Genomic DNA, 24,779 nt, shown 5'->3' with positions numbered 1-24,779 from the left:
ACCCCCACTAGTTTTCTTAATGGTGTTCTTTATGACTACTGCTTGTGTGTCTGCTACTCAGGATCGCAATGCTCAAGAGAACTTATGGAGAAGCATGTGATCAGTTTGATCAGTTGATAGATTTGTAAGGTTCTCATTTGCTGTGATGACTTCCTGTTTGAACAATGAACACATGATCATAACCAGCAAATCAGAACTGCAACTGTGATCCATACATCTTATGAGTGCCTGACAGCTGTTCTGGCTGTGAACCTAGTCTTGTTGCTCATCTTGTTGTAGCAGCATGGTGTATTCCTGAATATAAAGATAAATGGCCATACCACCCTACTGTTAATGGCGTAACTAAGGAGTTGTGGGCCCCGGTGCAAGTTTTACAAGGGGGCCCCCCCAAGCACTCTATACATATACATAACAATTGATACAGCACACCAAAACCTGCCAATGGAAACTACAGTGTCAGAGGTGCAAGAAGGGGATGGGGAACAGTTTGTTAATGATTACCACTATTCACAGTATCTATAGAAGTGATTATTATGAGCACAGGACCAATAGAGAGCTAATACTGTACATGAGGGAGGGCCCTTCGGGGCCCCTCTGGCCCAAGGGCCTTGATGCGGTCGGAACCTCTGCAATCCCTATTGCTATGCCCCTGCCTACTGTCTACTGCCTTTTCAATGCCCCTCATAAGGCAGCCTATGCCCCACATCAAAAGCCACTTTATAGACGTGAATATGAAGTAAAGCACCCAACTTTTTACTACTATAAAAATATGGATTAGTCACTCTTTTCAAGACTATGAGAGCATTAAGATTTTCTGCTTGGCACAGACACCTTTGAACAAGATACTTTTTTTTTTAAATCATATGTACTAACTGGCTACTTTATACACCTATTCAATAGCCTTTTTAACACAAATCAGCCAATCACATAGCAATCTCCATGCATTTAGGCAACTACACGTGGTAAAGACAAGTTGCTGAAGTACACTCAGACTATTATAATGGGAACTTCTGATGGCTACTTCTAACAGGATAGTGCACCGTGACACAAAAGCTCACATCATCTCAAACTGGTTTCTTGAACATGAAAATGAGTATATTGTACTCCAGTGGCCTTCACAGTCACCAGATCTCAAGCCAAGCAAGACCTTTGGGATGTTGTGAAACAGATTTGCATAATGAATGATCAGCTGAAAATCTGCTGCAACTTGGTGATGTTATCATGTCAATATGGACCAAAATAATCATAACCGAGTGTCTGTAAGAAAGTGCAGATAGGCTTAGGAGATAATAAATAGGTATATATTTAAAAATAAATAATTGATGCAAACTTATTTGGCCTAAACCACAGATTTGCAGATACCTGAATGAAGGAAATGAGCGCAATCCAGTTCACAAATCACTGAAGACAAGTATGTGTTAGTTACTACGAGTCAAGCTCACTATATCTTATTTGTGCATATATGCTGGGCACTGGGTTTTTTGTTTTTATTTACAATGTTATTATTGTACAACGTAGTAAAGTTTTTTGAAGTGGTCTTCTACATAGAGCACATAATTGATGGCTGCAAAATCTATATATGTAAAATGTGATGAAGTGCACTTGATTTAAAATACTTTTTTCAGTGAGGCTGCTTTCACATTGGGGAGTGGCATTGTATTCCCCGGAAGAGTAGCATTGCAATGCAACAAAGGGGAAAAGTAGCATCACAAGTTATTATTATTATCACTGGAATTCCTCTTTAAACAATCAGTTAAAAATTGCTGAAGACCAGTTGGTTGTTAATGCAAATGGCATGCATCTGATCCTTTACCTTACTGTCTTATGGTGCCCATACAGGGTACAATAAAAACGTTCGATTTTTCCGCTTATTCAACCAAAATGATCAAATCGAATGAAAGTCAAAAATAATCTCTTGTTTCGAACAAGAAAAATGAACGATTATCCCGTTTTTTCAATAAAAATCCAATCGGACATGTTGGAAAAATCTTTGATTTAAATGGATTGATCTATTGGAATAATCAAACAAAATTACCAAATTGGAAAAAAATGAAAAAATTGTACCATGTGTGGGCACCGTTAGAAAGATATGGGCTTTCCCTTTCCCAGTGACTGAAATTGCTAACTAGTTTGTACTCTAAAATATTCCTAGAAGGGACTTATTGCTTAATTGCAGTGATGCTCGGATACCCCCAATCATGGATTTGACTTATTCGGCCGTGGTTGAAAAAAAAATTACAGGAATGCCGTGATTAATTTCCAGATATGAAACGGACTCACGAATTCGACCCAGATTTTTCCCGTGAATGAGGCAATCATGGCTAATCATGGCAGTGATCACGGAATAGAGTTTTAGCTAATAGCAAAGCCCCCATACATGCTACAATCACCACAATTTCATGGATTATAAAGGTGATCAGTGGCTACAACTTAAAAAAAAATTCAAAAAGAACTTTTAGTTTTTGAGAAAATCGATTTTAAATTTTCAAACAAAAAAGTATTTGTGATTAAAAAGCCGCCAAGACCCGCCGACTTTATCAGTTAATAGCAAAGCCCCCTTACATGCCAGAAACACCAAATTTACCAGATATGTTAAGAAGAAAAGTGGGAACAAGGGGAAATTTTTTTTTCAAAAAGACCTTCTACTTTTGAGAAAATCGATTTTAAAATTTCAAAGGAAAAAAGTATACATTTAAATGCGGTAAATGACAGTTCTTATTGAAAAAATTCCTGCCGACTTTAGCAGTTAATAGCAAAGACCCCTTACATCCTAGCAACACCAAATTTTCAGGATATGTTAAAAAGATAGTGGGAAACAATATCTTTTTAAAAAATTTTTTAAACATTTACATTTTTGTGTGTGCAGATAGCACAAAAAAAAAAAAATGACGTGGAGTCCCCCCTCCTGAGCTTCTGTAACCCCTTGTCTCCCATGCAGGCTGGGATTGCCAGAATGCAGAGCCTCGGCCGACTGGGGCGGCCAAGCCTTCCCCTCCCCCCCGGAGCCCTTGTCCAATCCATGTCTGCCCCTTGGCTCTTCCCCACCTCCGGTGCCCCAGGAGGAGGTGGGTGCGGCGACTCACTGGGAGGGGTTCACATGGGGGCATCTGGGAGATCCCTTTAAGAAGGGGACCCCCATATGCCTACCCCCCTCCCAGGAGAAATGAGTATAGGGGTACAAAGTACAATAATTTTTTCCCCTTTTTCCCCTTGATCCCACTGTTCTTCTTAACATAAAATGTGGTATTTCTGCAATGTAAGGGGGCTTTGCTATTAACCGCGTAAAGATTATTGCATTCAGAATATTTGTAATCATGGAATTCCCGTGGCCGATTTCCGCGGACCAGAATTATTCATGGATTCAGATTTGGAAGTCGAATAGTGAAGAAGTGCTCGTAAACCACGGCTATTCCATAATCATGGAAATTATCTGCCCATCACTGTTTAATTGTGCTGAGGAGTGATCTGGCAAGCACTAGGACAGGATACATACATCTGTTTGGGCTGTCCAGCTTATGCTCCAAGACTCAGTCATAAGTTGATATCTAGTTCACTGATGTGCTATAAGCACATGATTATACTTTTGTCACAATTTCTATATATTTTTTTGAGATTATGTTGCTGTACCAGTGTGATTTTGGTGGTAAAACACTCTATGATTGGTTGGTTGGGGAAAACTCCAAATATCAAAGGCATAACTATATAGTTTTGGTAAAGGACAATTGTAACAGTCCATGAGTGCACAATCAAGGCTCTGTTATTTCCCAGTTTTAGTCACACAATTTTGTAGACTTAAATGAATTTATGTTGGGAAATTAACCCATTAGTAACTTCAAATGAAATACTTCATTTGAAAGCTGCTGTGCATTCTAAACCTCTGCCAGCAAATCTCATTTGGCTGCCTAGTGCAGCCAAAGGAGCAAGCAGCAGGGAGCAGTTATAGTTACCTGCTCCGGACAGCTTTGTCTCTTCCTCCACTGGCGACTCTGAACTTCTGACAGGACTTCTGGATCCAAATCACATGATATGACGTGATTGGGATCCAGGATACTGTATCAGTGTTACTGCACCACCAGGTGGTGGAAGAGGGGTGACAGAAAGAGATGGAAGAGACTCTTCCATCACTGCTCTTCCACTACCGGGTGGTGGCTTAACCCCGATATGATCTCCTGGATCCCGATCACGTCATGTCATGTGATTGGAACTGAGAAGACGTGTCGGGATTACATTGTCACCACAGTGGAGGAAGAAGCAGTCGATACAGTCGTCCAGACAGGTAATTATAAAAGCTCCCTGCCGCCCACTCTGCATACCCTGCTGAGTCTGCCAGGCTCGGGAAGGCACACTTCCCCCATGGCAGGAAAATTGTGGCTCTGCAACCAAATAAAGTTTGACATTATTTGGCTGCTAAAGGGTTAAGATACACAACACATGCCCTGATGCACATAAGACCAACAATAGTTCCTTGATGAACATTTTTATAAAATTGCTGCATATTGACTAATGATGGCAAAGGAGTAGAGATATTTCACAAAAAGGGTGTCATGTGATCACGTCATGCTGTAGTGCTTACATAAACTCCCTGTATTCATTCAACATGGAAATATATAAATAGATAAAATATTGAAAACATAAAGCCTATCAATGCCAAGCCTTAGGCAAAGCGACAGAGCTGTGGCCATTCATTCCCACACCTCCTCTATCTTGCCTGAGCTTAATATGCCTGTTGGTAGGATGTATACCAATATTTGATACTTTATGTAAATACATTCTTTTGCTGATTGAATAAATGGAGATTTTACTGTATTTTTTTGTGTGAATACTGTAGAAATATGCAGACAAGCACACTCATGCATACGCCAATCACCCCACTTTTGGCCTAAAAAATAGGCCAAAAGCCATGACCCAATTATTGACTGACTTCCCTTCTCCCCCATGTGCCATTGTTGTGCCCCATGCAGAGCACAATTTGGTAGCATGCTGATAGGTACACAGTGCATGTACGAACATGCTTTAGAATGTATGGCTACCTGTCCTTGCTCCAGCTTGCTTCCTCGAGTTTCCTGTGAAGCTTCTGAACTGGCCACTAGAGCTCCAGGCTCCCTGTCGTGTCATCACAGTCAGCCTGGAACTCAAGTGGCCAGTTTGGAAAGCTACATGGGACACTAGAGGAAGCAAGTTGGAGGGAGGACAGTATACATGCATCACACTCTGTAAATGGGGGCCCCCGCACACATCACCTGTGGATAGGCTTATTCCACAACTTTACACCCCAAACTGGGTATCAAAAAGTCAGCCTATCCACGGTGATATGTAGGCTTGCTATAGTTACCCATCAGTGTACAAGAAACAGTGAATATTATTGTCACTGCTACCAGCCCGTAAATGTTTCTTTTAAACATTCTAACAAGAATACATCATTAGTGTTTATTCTCAAACACTGACAAGCCTGCTCTCAGCACTAGTTATTTAATAAAGCCTAATTCTTATATTTATTAAATCATGCATATAATGTTACAGAAGATAACATCAGCAGGCAACGGTCATGATCAGTCCCTCCTCCTTGGTATATGCCTATGCCTTGTCTGAAACAAATGGGTAAGTGAGACTGATAGATAACCAAGCCTTGATTGCACACTCAGCATTCCATTTTTCCCTTATCTAAAGCCACATAGTCATACTTACGGTATTAGGGCGTTTCCTGCAATCAACCAATCTTGGAGTATTTTGCCATCATGTCAGTAATGACATAATTACAGCAAAATCACAAATGATATATTATAATTATGAAAATCACATTTATGATTTGCTTAGCGTTTGCTTAGCATCGGGAAGCCATATGTAATTCTCTTGAAATATAAACCGGACAGTCCAATTAGATACATATCTTAGTTCTTGCCAGACAACTTCTTATCCCCAGCTCAGCTAAATAATCAGACCATTTTAGATGTAAGACTAGAGTTCACTTCTTTCTCATTTAATAATAAAAAGAATTACATAACATAACTTGTAAAACAAGTGTGTTACATCATGCTCACTTCAATTTGTCTCTACCAGTTAAAATTAATTTCTCTGTATTCTAGAGAGTTAAACTACGATTAACCCATACAGGCAACAATCATGTTGCCATAAACAAGTCTATAAAGTACCAGCATCCTCCAGACAATTTATAATTAGAGCAGTCTGACAGTGGTATAACATAGATGCCAGATGACCCGTATGCAATTTACTTTTTCTCCTTTGTTGTATTTTCACACCGTATTAATAATATGCGTTATAAGCCACCAGCAAGCAAGAAAATACTCATAATAATAATAATAATTTTGAAAGTACTTTATTGCCTACTTTTTGACACTTTTTCAAAAGCAGAGAATTGAAAAGTAATTTTAAACAGAAGATGAAAAATTATCTCTTAGGAGAGAAGTTAGGTGATAAAGTGAATTGAATAAGGGCCATCATGCCTCTTTTTAGGGATTGTGTTTTGAGTCTGTGGCCCACATGCAATTCTCGTTTTCTCCCAAGTGATATTTTCATACCTTACCATAAAACCAGGGCCGGATTTCTGGGAAGGCCACCAAGGTCAATGCCTAGGGCGATGGACTTTGAGAGATGAGGTCACATGTCAAAGTAAATCATCTCCCCTGCTTTGCTCTGGTCTGCCTGAATTCCAGAGATCCCTGCATCTCTCTCACTTGTGTAGAGTGTGTTTTAGGACAGTCAGTATGTGTTATCACCTGATGATTATGTTGTATGTATGATGGTGGGGACATACAAGCTGCTGTAAGAAGTGCCAGCCTGGGTTTAGTAGCAGAACTCTTGAGTTCTGTAAGTTTTTTTCATGCACAAATTCAGAATCACAAACAGGAATCTTCTCCCTCTGCGCTGTCAGATTTATTACTGGTCTGGTCAGCTCTTAAAGACCTGTGACCTGTTGAATTTATGTTTTTTTTGTTTTTTCCTAGGGAATGACCACAGCATTCTCTGTGCTACAGTTTAACTCTTTCCTGACTCATTTTAGAAGAGCATTGTACTTTGCTAGCTAGCTATCAGTGAAACAGGATGGCAATTATATTACATTTATTTATATTTGCAAAACAAACTATGCGTCTCCTTCTGATGCTGAATGTATGTATAGTTGTGAGCTTTAACATCTTGTTAGTATAAAGTCTACAAACATATACAATGTCGGAAGAAGCCAAAGGCTCACTTTTTTTTATTTACAGTTAGCTAATAAATGTTATCATTCTTTTTTAATAACGTCAAAACTTCCTACTGACTCATCTGTCCTTCCTTGCCTTGCCCTAAGAACTATATTGTCACTGTTTAAAGGGATACTGTAGGGGGGTCGGGGGAAAATGAGCTGAACTTACCCGGGGCTTCTAATGGTCCCCCGCAGACATCCTGTGTTGGCGCAGCCACTCACCGATGCTCCGGCCCCGCCTCCAGTTCACTTCTGGAATTTCTGACGTTAAAGTCAGAAAACCACTGCGCCTGCACGCCTGTGTCCTCGCTCCCGCTGATGTCACCAGGAGTGTACTGCGCAGACACAGACCATACTGGGCCTGCGCTGTGCGCTCTTGATGACATCAGCGGGATCGAGGACACGGCAACGCAGGCGCAGTGGTTTTCAGACTTTAAAGTCTGAAATTCCAGAAGTGAACTGGAGGCGGGGCTGGAGCATCGGTGAGTGGCTGCGCCAACACAGGATGTCTGCGGGGGACCGTTAGAAGCTCCGGGTAAGTTCAACTCATTTTCCCCTGACCCCCCTACAGTATCCCTTTAAAACACATCTATGTCAGCATGTGTAGTTTTAGATCTTCTACTCACATGTTCTCTGTTTTGGATGAGCTTCTTTCAATAGCGCTGCCCTGTCACCTGTTTGTGACTCTGACTGTAGTCTGTAGCCAGTCGCACAGAAAACAAAGAAGCAGCACATGCTCTGGCTACTCGTGCTCCTTGCAATTTCGCACTCAGATGTGCACAGCAGCCGAGGCTGGGAATGCTTTGGGCATGCACTGCTTCCTTGCCAAATAAGGGGCAGAGCAGCAAAATGGAGGGGAGCTCATTCAAACCAGTTATTGCTACTCAGAGGGTTGGAGAGAATTTGATGGGGGGGGGGGGGGGGCGGTTGGTGTCAGCTGGCCTGAGGCACTTGGAAGTACAAATCCAGCCCTGCATAAAACACTGTTTAAACCACCAGCAAGCATGAAAATAATCAAAATAAACCCCCTTTTTGTACTTTTTCAATTGTGAAAATACTTAACAGTTATTTTAAGGAGAAGAAAAAAAATTATCTCCTAGGAGATAACTCAGGAGAAAAAGTGAATTGCATATGGGCCTGTGGGCCATATACAATTAACTTTTTCTCCTGAGTTTTCTCCTAGGAGATAATTTTTCATCTTGTATTTAAAATAATTTTTCAGCACTTTGCAAATGAAAAAGTACCAAAAAGTATGCGAAAAACTACTATAAAAATTATTTTGAGTATTTTCGTGCTTGCTGGTGGTTTAAAGGGCATTTTTGGTTGGGAAAATATCACCTAGGAGAAAACTCCTGCCTTTTATGCCACCAACAAGCAAGAAAATGATCAACATAATTTTGATTTTTCATCAACTTTATGTTACTTTTTCAGTTGTAAAATGCTGAAAAGTTATTTTAAAGAGAAGATGAAAATGATCTTCTAGGAGATAACTCAGTTGAGAAAGTTAATTGCATATAATTGCATAACAACATTGTCAACTAAAACTGAAAAATATTATTGTTGGTTTCTTGTAAGTATTAACCCTTTCTGGACCAGCACCCTCTGCCCCCTTAAGGACCAGAGGGTGCTGGTCCAGCAAACCGCCGCTTCCAGACAAATCGCCGCAAATTACTGTCGCTCCCGCCGGACACGCCGCTTTGTCCCCGCCGCAGGCTGCTCTCTCTGCCGTCGCTATGACGGCAGAGCGCTGTGCACCGGTCAGGAGCCGCTTTCATTGGCTCCTCACCCTGTCACTCCATGTAAGCCAATGGGAATGGGTTACATGAATGACAGGGCCAGGAGCCAATGAAAACGGCTCCTGCCCGGCTCACAGTGCTCTGCCGTCATAGAGGCGACAGGGCAGCACATTGCGGCGGGGGCAGAGGGGACCGAGCGATGGGGACGGGCGGGGGCGCGCAGTGAATGGGACGTAGAGCTTACGTCCGGTCAGGACCGCAGCGCCCCTTGCCCACCGTAGATTTATACTCGCTCGGTCCGCAGGTAGTTAAATACTGTGAAAAATCTGTGTATTTGAATATTATATACGTATGTATTACTGTGTGTATTATATAGTTCGTAAAAAATTCTTACGTCACACTTTCACTTTCTGTGACAGTGACAGAGACTGAACTACAAGAAGCAGGAGAGAAATTCAGCTCATCTGTTGCCGAGATTGTTTTCAAACAGAGCTGTCAGGAAATATGAACATTTGGAAACTGGGATAAAAAATCTCATGCACAAATGAGGTGAAACTCTGCTGCAAATGGTTTAGTCTTAGTAATATCTCCACTAGCACAGAAAGTAGGAAAGTTACAGATGTAGAGCTAGATAATTAAAAACACCATAAACAATATATAGTTCTCTGGTTGAACTCGATGGACGTACGGTATGTCTTTTTTCAACCCAAATAACTATTTATGTTTATATATATATATATATATATATATATATATATATATATATATATAGCTATGATTTTGCTGGGCAAAACCTATTAGTTGGAATCCTGGGCATCTATGTATAAATCTGCATTAAAATATCAAGTGTTGCATTTTTTTAAAGACATGGATCCTAACTGCAGAAAGGTGCATTAATAGCACCAATGTGCAAATAAATAATTCTGCCACTTTTAGTTGGCAAATGCCATTCAGTCCATGAGGCTGCAGAGGAGAATGTAATTGCAGGGATGGTCGTAGTCAGCCAACTTTGCTACACTGGAACTACACGTAGTTTTACGCAATTACGTTTCGCCAAACTACGGCTTCGAAATCAAATATTTGCTTCGTATGCATTTCGTAGACTACACGTAAAAATACGCAATTACGCGTAGTGCGAAGCGTAGTGTATGCGGATGCTTATGCCCGTATGCAGAAAATTTTACTCATTGCTTCCTTTGTAAATGCTTATACCGGGAACTCATTCCGATTTCCAATGCGTAAATTTGTAAGCATACAATCGCACGTGGAAAGTTAGATGCGAGTAACGCATTTGTTCACTACGCAATACACATGTTAACTACGCATAGTGGCCGTAAGCTACGCATAGCGGTACTTCACTCCGTGTAAATTCGTAAGCGTAGTTTTGAAACACCACCTACAACCTACGATGCGTAGATGCGAACTACGATGCGTAAATACGCACTGGCGTAGTTTCTGCTCATCCCTGTGTAATTGGAAGATTGGAAGCAAATACAAGCCGCTTCTATCCAGGGGCTGACCTTTGGACTACTTTAGGCTGCCAGTTGAGACTATTTATTTCAGTAACAGGGGGGGGGGGGGGTAGATTTTATCCGCCTCTCATTAGTTCCCAAGATCACATCATATGACATTTGCAATTTCTTAATTTAATTTAATCTAAAATGTTTAAATTTTAATTATGTGCAAACATAAAAAAATATGAAGTACATTTTTCCAGAGTAAAATGAGCCATAAATTACTTTTCTCCTATGTTGCTCTCACTTACAGTAGGTAGTAGAAATCTGACAGAAGTGACAGGTTTTGGACTAGTCCATCTCTTCATAGGGGATTCTAAGCAAGGCTTTTATTCTTTATATAGATATTCCCTTAAAAGGATTTAAACAATGATGCTGGCCAGCTTCCCTGCTCGCTACACAGTTTTTGGCAGTTGGACAGAGCAACTGCCATTCAATAAGTGCTTTTGAATAGAAATATATCCCTGAGAATCCCCTATGAAGCGATGGGCTGGTCACAACCTGTCACCGTCTGTCAGATTTCTATTGCCTACTGTAAGTGACAGAAACATAGGAGAAAAGTAATTTATGGCTCATTTTACTCTGAAAAAAACTACTTCTTATTTGTCTATGTTTGCATATATTTTAAATTTTAAATTTTTTTGCCATAGTGCCCCTTTAAGGCACTTAACAGCTGGAAGATGGGCTCTGGCTTTGCAACACTCCTGTGGCTTGTTACAATGCTCTCAGGAAAGACTAAACTGCTTGGTTGGCTTGGCACACACATTTGTTCTTCCTCCCTAACTCTGTCTGTAGAAGTGAGAAAGGTTTAACCCAGCGGCTTCCACTGTCCCCATGTGCTATGCAGCGCCTGTGGGGATCACACAATAAACCCTTGCTGTCCGTGCTGGCAGTGCTTTACACAGGTGCCTTGTTGCAGCTTTTACTCACAGCTATTTTCAGCACCGTTGTTTGTCTCTACAAGTGAACAGCGCATGTCTGAACTGACACATCATTCCCCACATGGAACTGAAGATAGCTGTGCATCTAGTATTTTAGATATTTATATCATTCCGTTTTTTGTGTTTTCAGAGATTAGAGGATGAGTTATGTGGGGACCCCTGGGCTGTTCACATTCCGGGGAAGACTGAATCAGACATGCCATGTTTCTATCCACCACAACTTTTTTTCTCTTTGACTTGGTTATTGTTGACTGCATTCAGCTTACAGACATGAAGCTATTGCCCAATATGAATGAACAAACTGTCATCTACTTTTACAAGTGTGTGTTTATTTGTGTGTGTATAATTATATGCTTACCAACAATGCTTGTATTTAAATGCCTTTTAGAAGTGTCTTCTGGAACTCCCATTCTGTATGAAGATGCTTCAGGGCATTTCAAAAAAACGGATGTTGAAGCAACAAAAATGGCTTCACCACGGCCAGCTTTGCGTATCAACATAAGCAAGGTACAAGTCTATCTTCAAGTTTTGTTGCTTTTGACATTATGCCATGTAATTTATTACAGAATACCTAAGTATTTTTACATAGTATAGTCATAGTGGCTTTTGACATATTGCTAGTATTCCTTTTCATCTTGTCATAATCATCTTATGAAGTGTGCTGAAGGTTTTAGGAATCAGAAGTCCTAGTGGGGAAAGCAGCTACAAACCTCTGTTATCCAGACAGCATTAATAAAAGTCATAGTAAGGCCTAGCTCACACTACAAATCGCAACCGCTAAAAGCTTTTGTGAGTGATTTTGTTAAGCGATTCTTTGAATTTTTAGAGTGATTTGCGTTAATTGCAAACAATTTTGTATGCGTTTTTGTTTTGCGGTTTGCAATTTTATGTGTGCAGACAAACAGGTAGTGCACTCTTTGACCCGGAACTGAATGTCTTATAAAAGAAGGTTTGCCTGAAAAACGCTCACCAAATTTCTGTTCAAAGCGTTTTTAAAGTGATTTGTGATTTTCCTATACCTTGCATTGAAGCACAAACGCTCAGAAAATGGTGCAGGACACACGTTTGCGATTGGAAAGAAAGCTCATCGCTCATGTGAGAACACTCACATGGATTTCATTACACAAACGCTTTTAGAGCTCTTTTAAAAATGATATTAAAAAAACCTCAAAACACTCATAGTGTGATCAAGCCCTTAGGGTTCAGGCAGTAAACACAGCATTTTTGACAAAAAGCATAATTTGAAGGGGATCAACTGCCATTCCATTCAGATAAATGAAAGCGCTTTTTAGACAACAGGAATAGCTTTTTGTGTCATTTGTGTAAATACTGCTGCAGATTGTTTAATCATGGATGCTACATGCAGTGTCCAAGGTGGCTGTGTTCAAGCAATCCTGTGCCCTCTCAGCGCTCAAAATGTGATGATGGCAAAACACTGGGGATTGATGCAGAACTCTTATCTGCTTAATAGCAGAGAAGCATTTAGCATAGGTTTAGCGTGCCACTGACAGGCGTCCCGCAGAAGCCTGTCTGAACCAGCCTAATAGTCTCCTAATAACCTAATCTCCTGCTGGACTCAAAGTGCTTGCCACTAGAGCGCACTCAGTTGCAGTGGTAGGGAGTCTCGACCAAGGAATCCTTACTAGATAGGTGCTGACTTACTGCAATAGGAAGAGCCAAGATTTGAATCCAGGTCTCCTATGTCATTACAGTATCCAGTCACTGCTTGGAACTCAACAGATGGCTCTCATGGGGCAGTATCTGCTCTCTGTTGTAAGTTTCTTTAATGGTGAGGTGGTTTATTTATTGTCAACAATTGGTTGGTGCTAAAACCCTAATGGCGCCCACTAACCACTTGCCGACCGCCCACTCATAACGCGCGTCGGCAAAGTGGTAGCTGCAGGACCAGCGACGCACATATGCGTCGCCGGCTGCAGGCTAATTAATCAGGAAACAGCCGTTCGCACGAGCGGCTGCTTTCTGTCAATTCACGGCGGGGGGCTCGGTGAATAGCCTGCGGGCTGCCGATCGCTCTTGTTTACATTTTTACAACGCTGCTAACAGTAACAGCGTTGTACTAGATCAGCAATCCCCGGCCAATCAGCAGCCGGGGATCGCTGTCACATGACAGGCAGGAGCCTGTTAGAGGCTGCACAGGACAGATCCATTCCTGTGCAGCCTCCGATCTCCGGGGCAGGGAGGGAGAAGAGGGAGAGGGGGAATCCTGCCGTGGAGGGGACTTTGAGGTGCCCCCCCCGCCACCCACACGCAGGCAGGAGCGATCAGACCCCCCCAGCACATCATCCCCCTAGTGGGGAAAAAGGGGGGCGATCTGGTCGCTCTGCCTGTTATTTGATGGGCTGTAGAGCCCACCCAGCACAGATCTTAGAAATCAGCGCTGGTCCTTAGGGGGGGGGGGGGGGGGGGGTAAAGGCTGAGTCCTGAAGTGGCTAATGATACAATCTTTTTTGTCCAGTCTTGCCAAATGTATGTAGTAGGGTACACTGAGTGAATATACTTTAAATTGATATTTTAGGTAGTCCCTCATCTTATATATTGAAATAATAAGATTCAACTAAAATATTGTATCATTATTGGAGAGAAAGAAAGTTGAGTGGAATTTGAAGTCATTGCTTTGAATGCTGTTTACAGCTAGTGCCCTGATGTGCTCTTCCAGAAAAGAAGTTTCATTCTGGGCCATCCTAGAACCACAGAACAAACAGTTGTCTGTCTCCTCCAGAGGAGAGGAGTTCTCCCAGCAAGTTCTCCCACAAGGGGCATGAGATGATTTTATACTTCTTAAAATATACTGTGTGGAAGTCAAATTTTAGGAATGGATACTTGGATGAAGGGAAGCTGAATAACCTTCAGCACAGCAAATGAGTTTATTTATTATTGGTGGGAGGACTTAACTTCATAGCATGGCATGAAAAGTCACTGAAGTTGAGTCACATGACTGCAGTGGACTGGAGAATTTTCCTGAAGCAAGCATGTGTGATGAAATTGTGTGTAAAGAAAAAAATCCAAGGACTAGTAATTCGTGTTACAGAAGATAACATTTGGTACACAAAAGCAGAAAGACAATGAAGTTGCATGTTCTCATAACCGTTGGTTTTAGGGGGAATTTGCACTGTCAAGGGAATGCTTCTTCATTCAGTTTCTCAGCAGAACTATCCTCCTACATTGTAAAGCATAGAACAAGAACAGCGAGGTATGCTTTTTTTTAAAGAAATTGATAGTTTTAACACACACTTGTTTGAGATTGCCGCAATTTTCGGGAAAAGCTTTGGTAATGTTGATAAAGTTGTTTGAATAGAAAATCCTTCCTTTATGGCAATCTTTCACTTAATAACAACTTTTGATAAGTTTACGTTTTTATAGAACTACATTTTCCACTGTGACATTTATCCCCATTTTCCATCTCTGTACATCTATCAATATCTCATGCCATCATCATTTGCTATTTAGCATTACAATTACTACTGAACACCACATTGCTATTTACAACTGCATTTACTACACTTTATTTTGCTACAAACACTCAATGATTTCCATTTATTACTTACATAAATAAATCAAGTACAATAAAGTTACATATTATGATAAGTCTACAAAAACAAACAAACCACAATTGCACAATATATAATTTTCACACTACATACCATAGCATACTATTTCCATTTTCCATCTTTTCATTATATACTGCACGCACGCACGCACGCACGCGCACACACACACACACACACACACCTTTGTGTTGTTTATACTAATAACAAAGTTTGGTATGTGCTGAATAGTTATGTACAATTTACCAATCCATCACACACTATACAATTCTTGGTAAAGTTGGTCTGAATTTTCCATCATGTCCACTCTCAAAAACTGAAGAAAAACAGGAAATTCAATCGGATTTCTCTATTGAAAACAAAAAACAAAAACACCTTTCAATTTTTCAAATTGGGTACAATCCGATCGTTTTGATTGAATTGGGGTAGAATTGAGCAGAAATATTGTAACATGTGGCCACCTTTACACAGTCTGAGGAGACTGACCCTGTCAGCAGAAAATGTTATACAACTCTAAGGGGTCTGTACTAAATGTCAACCGACCACCACTTGAATAACCCACTATCTAAGTTTACACAAGAAAATTGCTGGGATGCAATCCAAGTACATATGACAATAACATGGGCTGCTGCAATAAAAAATAACTTTTATTACAATATGCTTAAAACATAGCTATATTAAAAATCCCTATATTGGGTAATGAGCAATGTCCTCACAGTCAGGGATGCTCGGATAGTACTTTTTAAAATCTGAATTGATCTGGATCCGGATATCCGGACGCATTATCCGCCGATATACGACCTATTCGAATATCCGGATAGACAAACCGGAAGTGCCTTTTAAAATGCTTTAAAAACTTTTTTAAACATTAAAAACACCTCCACCCTCCTCTCTCTCTCTCTCTCTGATTTTGTCTTCCAGGAATTTGTAGGATGTCAAAAGCAAGCTCACATACATTGGCCAGGAATCGAACCCAGGTCAACTGCTTGGAAGGCAGCTATGCTCACCACTATACCACCATTGGCTGGGAATTTAACCCAGGTCAACTAATGTTACAGGCTGAAGCCAGCCATTTCACTCATCTCTTCAACTACAAGTAAGGCCCAGGAGTATTCTTAGCTACCGTAATATCTATGTTACGGCAGGGCCCTTATTACACTTTCTCTTACAGGGCTATGGAAACCATTTTTCCCGTGTGATAAAGCGAGGTACAAAAATGAAGTCATGCCTAGCAGAGGATGGTTTTAATCCATCAACCTCTGGGTTATGGGCCCAGCACATTTCTGTTGCGCCACTCTGCAGTCTGCTTACATTTGTATACAATCTTCAATCTTAAGAAGGGTACATTAGTTCCCTTCACAAAACACAAGGCCATCCCTGGGTGGGCTTGAACCACCAACCTTTTGGTTAACAGCCAAATGTGCTAACCAATTGTGCCACAGAGACTGTGCACACAGTTGCTGCTAAATGGCTATCTGGGGTTCTCTTCGGACAACTGTTGAACACAAAAGGCAAGGCTGTCCCTGGGTGGGTTTGAACCACCAACCTTTCGGTTAACAGCCGAATGTGCTAACTGATTGCGCCACAGAGACTGTGTATGCAGCTGCTGCTAAATGATTTTATGGGGATGTATGTGTGTCTTTTGGAGGGAGGACGTAAGTCTGCTCAAAGAAGTTTGACACCACTTTTTCCTACAACAAAGCATTCACTGTGTGGCAGCAGAGTGGTGCAGCGGGAGCGTGCTGGGCTGGGCCCATAACCCAGAGGTTGATGGATTGAAACCACGCTCTGCTAGGTGTACTTTGTTTTTTACACTTTGCTTTACCACATGGACCAATCGGCGGCCATAGCCCCTTAAGAGAAAGTGTCATTAGGGCCTTGCTGTAACATAGATTGTAGTGTAACTATTTCAACTAAGATTGAATACAAATGTAAGCAGACTGCAGAGTGGTGCAGCGGAAGTGTGCTGGGCCCATAACCCAGATGTTGATGGATCGAAACCATCCTCTGCTAGGCATGATTTCATTTTTGCACCTCGCTTTATCGCATGGGCAAAACGGTTTCCATAGCCCTGTAAGAGAAAGTGTAATAAGGGCCCTGCTGTAACATAGATATTACGGTAGCTAAGACTACTCCTGGGCCTTTCTTGTAGTTGAAGAGATGAGTGAACTGTGACACCACACTTAAAAAAGAAAAAGCAAACAGCAAAGCTTCCCCATATTGGAGCATTGGATTTGGTAAAGTCTTAAGCCAATGTGTTGTAAGCCACAAGTAAGCTTTAGGTTAGCAGGAAGGGTTGCATGGCCACCTAGCTTTTCATCCTTCCCACCCTTGCCCTGGAATCTTCCAGACTTTGAATTGCTGTCCTTTGCTGTGTGTGTTACACCAGCATCATCCAGGGGGGCACATGATCTTTCTGATTCTGAAGTCTTGAATTGAAGCCTGTAAGCAGTATCACCATGTGTCCCACTGCTTTCATCAAGCAAATTAGGCAATTAAGCAAGCTCATTTTTCTCTTGGGTATATCACAACGGTACATGCTAGGCTGGCTTCAGCATGTTGTGCTGTCGGTAGTATAGTGGTGAGCATAGCTGCCTTCCAAGCAGTTGACCTGGGTTCGATTCCTGGCCAAGGTATGTGAGCTTGCTTTTGACAGCCTACAAATCCCTGGAAGACAAAATGAGATATATATATATATATATACTGTATATACAGGATCTTCTCAAAAAATTAGCATATTGTGATAAAGTTCATTATTTTCTGTAATGTACTGATAAACATTAGACTTTCCTATATTTTAGATTCAATTACACACAACTGAAGTAGTTCAAGCCTTTTATTGTTTTAATATTGATGATTTTGGCATACCGCTCATGAAAACCCAAAATTCCTATCTCAAAAAACTAGCATATTTCATCCGACCAATAAAAGAAACGTGTTTTTAAAACAAAAAAAGTCAACCTTCAAATAATTATGTTCAGTTATGCACTCAATACTTGGTCGGGAATCCTTTTGAAGAAATGACTGCTTCAATGCGGCGTGGCATGGAGGCAATCAGCCTGTGGCACTGCTCAGGTGTTATGGAGGCCCAGGATGCTTCGATAGCGGCCTTAATCTCATCCAGAGTGTTGGGTCTTGCGTCTCTCAACTTTCTCTTCACAATATCCCACAGATTCTCTATGGGGTTCAGGTCAGGAGTTGCCAGGCCAATTGAGCACAGGAATACCATAGTCAGTAAACCATTTACCAGTGGTTTTGGCACTGTGAGCAGGTGCCAGGTCGTAATGAAAAATGAAATCTTCATCTCCACAAAGCTTTTCAGCAGATGGAAGCATGAAGTGCTCCAAAATCTCCTGATAGCTAGCTGCATTGACCCTGCCCTTGATAGAACACAGTGGACCAACACCAGCAGCTGACATGGCACCTCAGACCATCACTGACTGTGGGTACTTGACACTGGACTTCAGGCATATTGGAATTTCCCTCTCCCCAGTCTTCCTCCAGACTCTGGCACCTTGATTTCCAAATGACATGTAAAAGTTGCTTTCATCCGAAAAAAGTACTTTGGACCACTGAGCAACAGTCCAGTGCTGCTTCTCTGTAGCCCAGGTCAGGTGCTTCTGCCGCTTTTTCTGGTTCAAAAGTGGGTTCATGCTTCCATCTGCTGAAAAGCTTTATGGAGAAGAAGATTTCATTTTTGAGCATGACCTGGCACCTGCTCACAGTGCCAAAACCACTGGTAACTGGTTTACTGACCATGGTATTACTGTGCTCAATTGGCCTGCCAACTCTCCTGACCTGAACCCCATAGAGAATCTGTGGGATATTGTGAAGAGAAAGTTGAGAGACGCAAGACCCAACACTCTGGATGAGCTCAAGGCCGCTATCGAAGCATCCTGGGCCTCCATAACACCTGAGCAGTGCCACAGGCTGATTGCCTCCATGCCACGCCGCATTGAAGCAGTCATTTCTGCAAAAGGATTCCCGACCAAGCATTGAGTGCATAACTGAACATAATTATTTGAAGGTTGACTTTTTTTGTTTTAAAAACACTTTTCTTTCATTGGTCGGATGAAATATGCTAATTTTTTGAGATAGGAAATTTGGGTTTTCATGAGCTGTATGCCAAAATCATCAATATTAAAACAATAAAAAGCTTAAACTACTTCAGTTGTTTGTATTTGAATCTAAAATATGTGAAAGTCTAATGTTTATCAGTATATTACAGAAAATAATGAACTTTATCACAATATGGTAATTTTGAACGCGTAAAAAAGTTCAGAATCCGGATGAGCATCCCTGCTCACAGTGCGCACTGTATAACCAGGTGGTATAACCACCATAATAACCCTGTCTGTGGACTACAGACACAAAAAAATAGTCATTGGCAAAAATAGTTTTCATCCAAAACACAGTTACTTCTGCGTATCATCAATTTGTAATCACATTCCACAATTGTAGCTCCATATATATGATGCAATGAATCAGCCATGGCTTCTTTTGTATTGTCAAAGTCATGTAGGGCGTTTATTAATCCATAATAAATTGCTGCTGCATCACGCCAAAAGACAACATTCATCCAGTTTGCCTAGGTGCATATATAACATAGAACGGTCTCACCATATATGTTCTGTGTCTCTTAATGTCGCCAAGATGATATCTTCATTGGCCAGAGTAGTTGTCCCGACCGTGTAGCTGCAGGTGATGTCTCACCTGTACAAGTGTATAGTCCACAAACTGCACCAAGGCCCCACCGGGAAATAGTCCTTAGTCCACCCCGCCGCTATGTAAACGGTGTTGGGGGTTAGGCGGATACTGCAGCGATGAGGGTGTCCATCTGTGAGGAGGATTGCGCATAAGCGCCAGCTTTCTCAAGACAATGCGATAAGCTGCGAGACCGCAGCTTTGAGTTCACACAGTCATGATGTCAGAACCGTGTGAACTTTTTTTGTGCGTCTGTAGGCCGCAGAGAGGGTTATTATGGTGGTTATACAGTGCGCACTGTGAGGAAATTGCTCATTACCCCCCCATACGGATTTTTAATATACCTATGTTGTATGTATATTGTAATAAAAGTTATTTTTTATTGCAGCAGCCCATGTTATTGTCTTATGTACTTGGATTGCATCCCAGCAATTTTCTTGTGTAAGCTCTAAGGGCTCTAATAGACCTGTTCAGCAATACATAAAGAAGAAAATATTTTTAAGCAATACATTCGTTGGCTGCTTCTGGATTAACCAGGCTAAGCATTTATTATGTGTTACATAGTCATAGGGAAAACAAGAATCAACAGGATTTCTGAAGTATTGAATAAAATCAAGAAATGATACCTTGCAACTTTTGCTAAAATCATAATAGTTAAATTTATTGAAAAGATGTCAAAGAATAATTTTCAGTAAATATATTTTTTAATGCGATACTACTTCACTCGCCTCTTCTTTCTGCAGTGTAATGTGTTTTTTTTTTTTTGCTTTTGCAGCTGCCGAGCTGTAGTTAAGGCTGCTGTTAATCTCATCTGTTTTCAGAATGTGTATTTTATTGTAGTGCATACATTAGACTTCTCTTATTAAAATTCTCTTTGTCTGAAAAAGGATCTGGGTAAAAATGATAATTCTGAACATCGGAAATGAAAGTGGTATAAAAGCATGCAGCTAGTAAAGACATATTATAGAGAATAATTTGTAGAGATAAAGTAAAGTGATTAAAGGAATACTGTAGGAGGTCGGGGAAAATGAGGTGAACTTACCTGGGGTTTCTAATGGTCCCCCACAGACATCCTATGCCCGCGCAGCCACTCACTGATGCTCCGGCCCCGCCTCCGGTTTACTTCTGGAATCTCAAACTTTAACCTCCTTGGCGGTAAGCCCGACACAGTGTCCGGCTAGCCGCCGCAGGGGATCACATGGCCCCGGGAGGATTTTTTTAAATAAAATTTGTTCTATATTGTTAAGCTAGTACTTGGCTAGCTAAGTATGTCCCCCAAACGCCTTCGGTCCCCACCGATTGCCCCCGATCGCCGCCATAATACATACCCCCCAGGGATCCAGCGATGGCGCAGCCTCCCAATCAGCTCCAGGCTTCGCTATGGGGAGGATCGGGACTGCGCATGATGTCATGACGTCGATGACGTCAGACGTCATGCCCTATCATCGCCATAGCGACGAGTGAAGCTGAATCGTGAAGCTGCGGCTCTTGCGGGATCGCAGAGTGGTAAATTTTGCCGGCGGCGATCGGGGGGTTTAGTTAGGTGCCGGAGGCTTGTGTGGCATAGTTATCTAGCGAAGTGCTAGCTTAGGCATATAAATTTCATTTTATTACAAAAAATCTTCCCGCGGACGCAGCCTCTAAAACTGCGTACCGCCAGGGAGATTAAAGCCTGAAAACCACTGCGCCTGCGTTGCCATGTCCTCGCTGTCTCGATGATGCCACCAGGAGCGTACTGCGCAGGCACAGAGCATACTGGGCCTGTGCAGTACGCTCCTCGTGACATCAGCGAGAGCGAGGGCACGGCAACGCAGGCGCAGTAGTTTTCAGACTTTAAAGTCTGAAATTCCTGAAGTGAGCCGGAGCATCAGTGAGTGGCTTCGCGGGCATAGGATGTCTGCGGGGGACTATTAGAAGCCCCAGGTAAGTTCACCTCATTTTCCCCGACCCCTACAGTATTCCTTTAAAGCGGTATCGTCACCATAAAAAACAAATTTCAACAGCAACTGGTCTGAGTGTATTAAGTGATAAAGATGCTAAGCCTGCATTCAAAACTTTCAAAACTTTTTCTGCTGTTATGATTTGGAGTTATCACATACTTAAAGAGAAACTCCGACCAATAATTAAACTTTATCCCAATCAGTAGCTGATACCCTCTTTTACATGACAAATCTATTGCATTTCACAAACAGACCATCAGGGGGCGCTGTATGACTGATTTTGTGCTGAAACCCCTCCCACAAGAGGCTCTGGTACCGCGGTACTCTGGGCAAACTGCCACAATGTAACAATGTTCACAGACAGGAAATGGCTGTTTACAGCTGTCTAACAGCCAGAACAGCTAGAAACAGCTACATAAACTGCCCACAGTAAAAATGTCACCATGTAATACATGTCAGAATGTGAATCTGGGAGAGGAAAGATTTTACAATGAACAAACACTGACTAAATCATGTATACATAATTATTGTAAAAATGAAGCACTTTTTTTATTACATTATTTTCACTGGAGTTCCTCTTTAAGGAGCACTGGCCCTTTAGTAGTCGTGCCAAAGAATTGCACGCTGGGGTTTTTTTTTATCTATAATCTATTCCTCCTCTTCCCTTTATTTCCCTGCCAGCTGCTTATCTGAAACCTAATCCCCTACTCACTTGTGTTTACAAGCAAGGCTGAGGTGACTCAGCGATTGGAGGAGACAAGAAAAAACATCACAAGTTAGCCTTAACTGTGGGCAAAAGACATGGCCCCCACCAGGAACAGAATTCTCATCATTTACTATATAACATTCACTGAAATCAAAACGTGGACAGTATAATACATGTGTTATGTAAGTAGATCATGTATTTATCTACTTATATATGTGTTTTTTTCCCCTGGCATAGTATGGCTGATCCTACTGCTTTAAGTACTGCTCACATGTTTTTCAGTATGACAGCAATACATTGCTTCTACTACAAAAAAACCTACCTGCCTCCAACCATGACAGTTAACTCCCCCCTTCCACCCCAGTACACACATAACACCATAAGATTGTTGTTGCAATAAATGTGCACTCCACATAATTAAGAAACAACTGTTTATGTATATTAATACAGAAGCAAGGTAGTATTTGATCCAAACAGCATCTTATGGCAATCATTTTAATATTTAACTCAGATTTACTTAAAAGAAAAAATGTCGTAAAAAAAAAATTATACAATCCCCTTTTGAACAAGGTGCGAACAAGAGAGTACATATTTGACACAATATCAACTTTTTAATACTGACATTTTTAAATTAACTTTATATTTTGTATTTCTTAAACAATATAGGGTGAAGAGAAGCGATCATATGAAAAGCCCCCCCACTCACCACTATCTCCGCCTTCATCTTTGCCTGATCACATAAAATGCAGCTTACTCAAAGCACAGATGGATGCTGCTTTTGGTGTGGGGCCTCAGGTACGTAGAAACTGGAAGAACTTCTGTCTAGAGATGGACAGTGGGATGCAAATGATTCTGACTTGCATGCAAATTTGATGCAAATTGTATGCAGCTTGGGATTGAAAAATCCAAATCAGCAGGGAGTTATTTTGATAGGTCCAATTTCAAACAGCATGCATTTTGCTTGACATTTGCCTTTCAGAGGCCATTACTACTTTCATCTCTAAATTAAACAACACACCTGATTTTATAATAATTCACAGTTAATACCTTTTAGGAGGAGGAATTAGAACCCTTCATGTTTCGTTTCATTCAATTAGAAACTTCATCAGGAGTAAATACTAATAAAGTGCCAGAGTGCAAAAAGTGCTAAAATAATAAAGAAATTATCAGAATCACATAGTACACATATTGAAGTAGCAATCAATATGGCAGCAAGATGGCCGCCAAACAGATACTGACCGTTGAGGCTGTCCTTTTATACTGAGGGAAAAACTCGCACTGGATGCTGGGAGGGGTGGTGTCTAAACCACCCTCTGCACTGCCCACAAACTAACCCCCCATTGGTGACTAAGCCTGTCATTCATCATATCATCCAATAGGCATCAAGGCCATAGGGGCGCATAATATAAAAAACAGTACCTAAAACGCAAATTCCAGCGCTCTGCTTACATAAATCAGCGCTCCACGGGATAGTCAGCCGTTCATGGGGGGCAGAGAGTATTCCCTTCACCTATTGTGGAAAAACAATGCTGTTAAAAGTCCGTACGAGAACGCCAAGTTCTGATTGGCTGTAGGGCTATGGAGGAGTGTACTGTGTGCGCCTATCAAAGCGCACTCTCCGCCGGCTGAACCAATAGGGAGCTGCTCTGTACGCGTAGCCGCTATCGCCTATCAGGCACATCCGAGCAGTGAATAAATTACATGACGTCACCCACAGAGCGGCCGTGTTGGCGTACATCTCCAAGCTAGGTTGCTAGGGTAACCGCCCCACAATGTTAACACACATCGCTGACCAACAGCGTGTGTGCAGCGTCCCTTATAGGAAACCTCAGTAAGTATAAGTAAAAGGGAATTAATCCGTTGTAATCTCCTAAAGAATTATAAATAACCAGTTTTAAACGGGTACATTTTAAAGAGCCCAACATGAACAACACAGAAACCACCCACAGTTTCAATGCATATCAGACATACCAGGGGAAACATAAATACATGTGTCACCCATAAGTCTATGCCAGAAGGCTATGCCAGATTTAAGCACATAATAATGCTTATTCTTTTATGATATAAACTATCCATATGAGTTTAGAGGGGGGAGGCATCCATCCTATTATCAAGATGGTTTACAACCATCAATTTTAGATGAACAAAAAGCCCCTCACCCTCCTATTTATACAGTATACTCATTAGGAAATACCCGGGTGGTACATGAGAATGTCGGGAAAAAGAGATTATTTACCATGGATTACTCATATCAGCTCAAAAATAATAAAATGAGGCGGGAAAGGTTTAGGAATTCCAGAAAAAATACTATAATAAATGGCACATAAAAAGAAGAACAGTGAAAAAAGGGGAGCCATTTGACAGGCATTTTTAGATAAAAGGGGCAAAAGTGAACCCCTCATTTAGACCACCTGGACTCAAGGTGCCCAGTCTATAAATCCAACGGGCCTCCAACTGTCTCAATTTCTGAT

At 41.4% G+C, this 24,779-nt stretch overlaps 1 protein-coding gene across 1 annotated transcript in view; it reads left to right on the top strand.

The window, feature by feature from the left end:
* Positions 1 to 24,779, top strand: part of LOC137518597 (band 4.1-like protein 4B) — a 252,326-nt gene that overhangs the window by 35,368 nt on the left and 192,179 nt on the right. The window contains exons 3-4 of the mRNA XM_068236670.1: positions 11,781 to 11,899; positions 22,975 to 23,103. Coding sequence (XP_068092771.1) covers positions 11,781 to 11,899; positions 22,975 to 23,103 — 248 coding nt within the window. The remainder of the gene's footprint in view (positions 1 to 11,780; positions 11,900 to 22,974; positions 23,104 to 24,779) is intronic.

Source organism: Hyperolius riggenbachi, chromosome 5 (assembly GCF_040937935.1).
Source record: "Hyperolius riggenbachi isolate aHypRig1 chromosome 5, aHypRig1.pri, whole genome shotgun sequence".
NCBI classification, from domain to species: Eukaryota; Metazoa; Chordata; class Amphibia; order Anura; family Hyperoliidae; genus Hyperolius; species Hyperolius riggenbachi.
This window is presented reverse-complemented; position numbering and strand designations above follow the sequence as displayed.